This window comes from Rhodotorula paludigena (assembly GCF_050403205.1).
Source record: "Rhodotorula paludigena JCM10292 DNA, Rt_paludigena_JCM10292v1_ctg163, whole genome shotgun sequence".
NCBI lineage: Eukaryota > Fungi > Basidiomycota > Microbotryomycetes > Sporidiobolales > Sporidiobolaceae > Rhodotorula > Rhodotorula paludigena.
Window position 1 is genome coordinate 1 of NW_027481295.1, and position 718 is coordinate 718.

The 718-nt window shown below is 59.7% G+C and overlaps 1 protein-coding gene across 1 annotated transcript; it reads right to left on the reverse strand.

Moving 5' to 3' along the window:
- Positions 1 to 212: 212 nt before the first annotated feature.
- On the reverse strand, positions 213 to 597 carry JCM10292_000648 (uncharacterized protein; the record flags this gene model as incomplete). Its single annotated transcript, XM_076653035.1, has 3 exons — positions 213 to 272; positions 336 to 412; positions 536 to 597. Coding segments are annotated over 3 exons (199 nt in total), but the record flags the coding sequence as incomplete, so codon positions are not given.
- Positions 598 to 718: the final 121 nt, after the last annotated feature.

Consider the following 718-nt stretch of genomic DNA (forward strand, 5'->3'; position numbering starts at 1 on the left):
AGAGAGAAGGACAATGCGACGCAGCAGAGGCAGATGGGCAAGACAAGGAGACAGCGGAGCAGAACAGCACACGAAGCAGAAAGCACGCGAATTGCTATCGGAAGCCTCTCAGCGAAGCAACGAACGCGAAAATATGTGGTGCACTGCTGGTTGTTATGTCACACAAAGGGGCAGGGAGTCCAAAGCGAGGTACGACCGAGACAACGACGAGCCTAGTTCTTCGCCGACGTCTTGTCAGCCTCGGCCTTGCTCTTGGCCGACGTCTCGTCGAACTGCAGGCGATGCAAGGCGTGAGTAGTGTGCTCTCCAAGTGTGCGATCGGGGAGGGGACGCACCTTGTCGCCGATAGCGTCGATGCCAGCCGAGGCGCGGTCGCCGAGCGAAGCGTTGGTGTTGCCCTTGGCAACCTCCTCTACAAGCGGCAAGGGCGAGCGAGGCAGTGCGAAGGAGGAGGAGCAGAGCGTCAGCGACTTTTCACGTGCAACCTGACGAGGCATCGAGTCGCTTTGATGTGCGGAAGACGAGCAAGACGTACTGTTGCCCTCCTTCGAAGCGCCGGCAGTGTACTCCTGGGCCTTGTTGCTCACGTAGGAAGCCCTGCAATCATGCAAGTGCTCGAGAGGTCAGCGTGAGGTCGAGTGGTGCGAAGGTTGCCACTCGATGGCGGGACAAGGGGACGCACGCGTCGGCGACGGTGTTGGAGATGCTCTCCATGGTC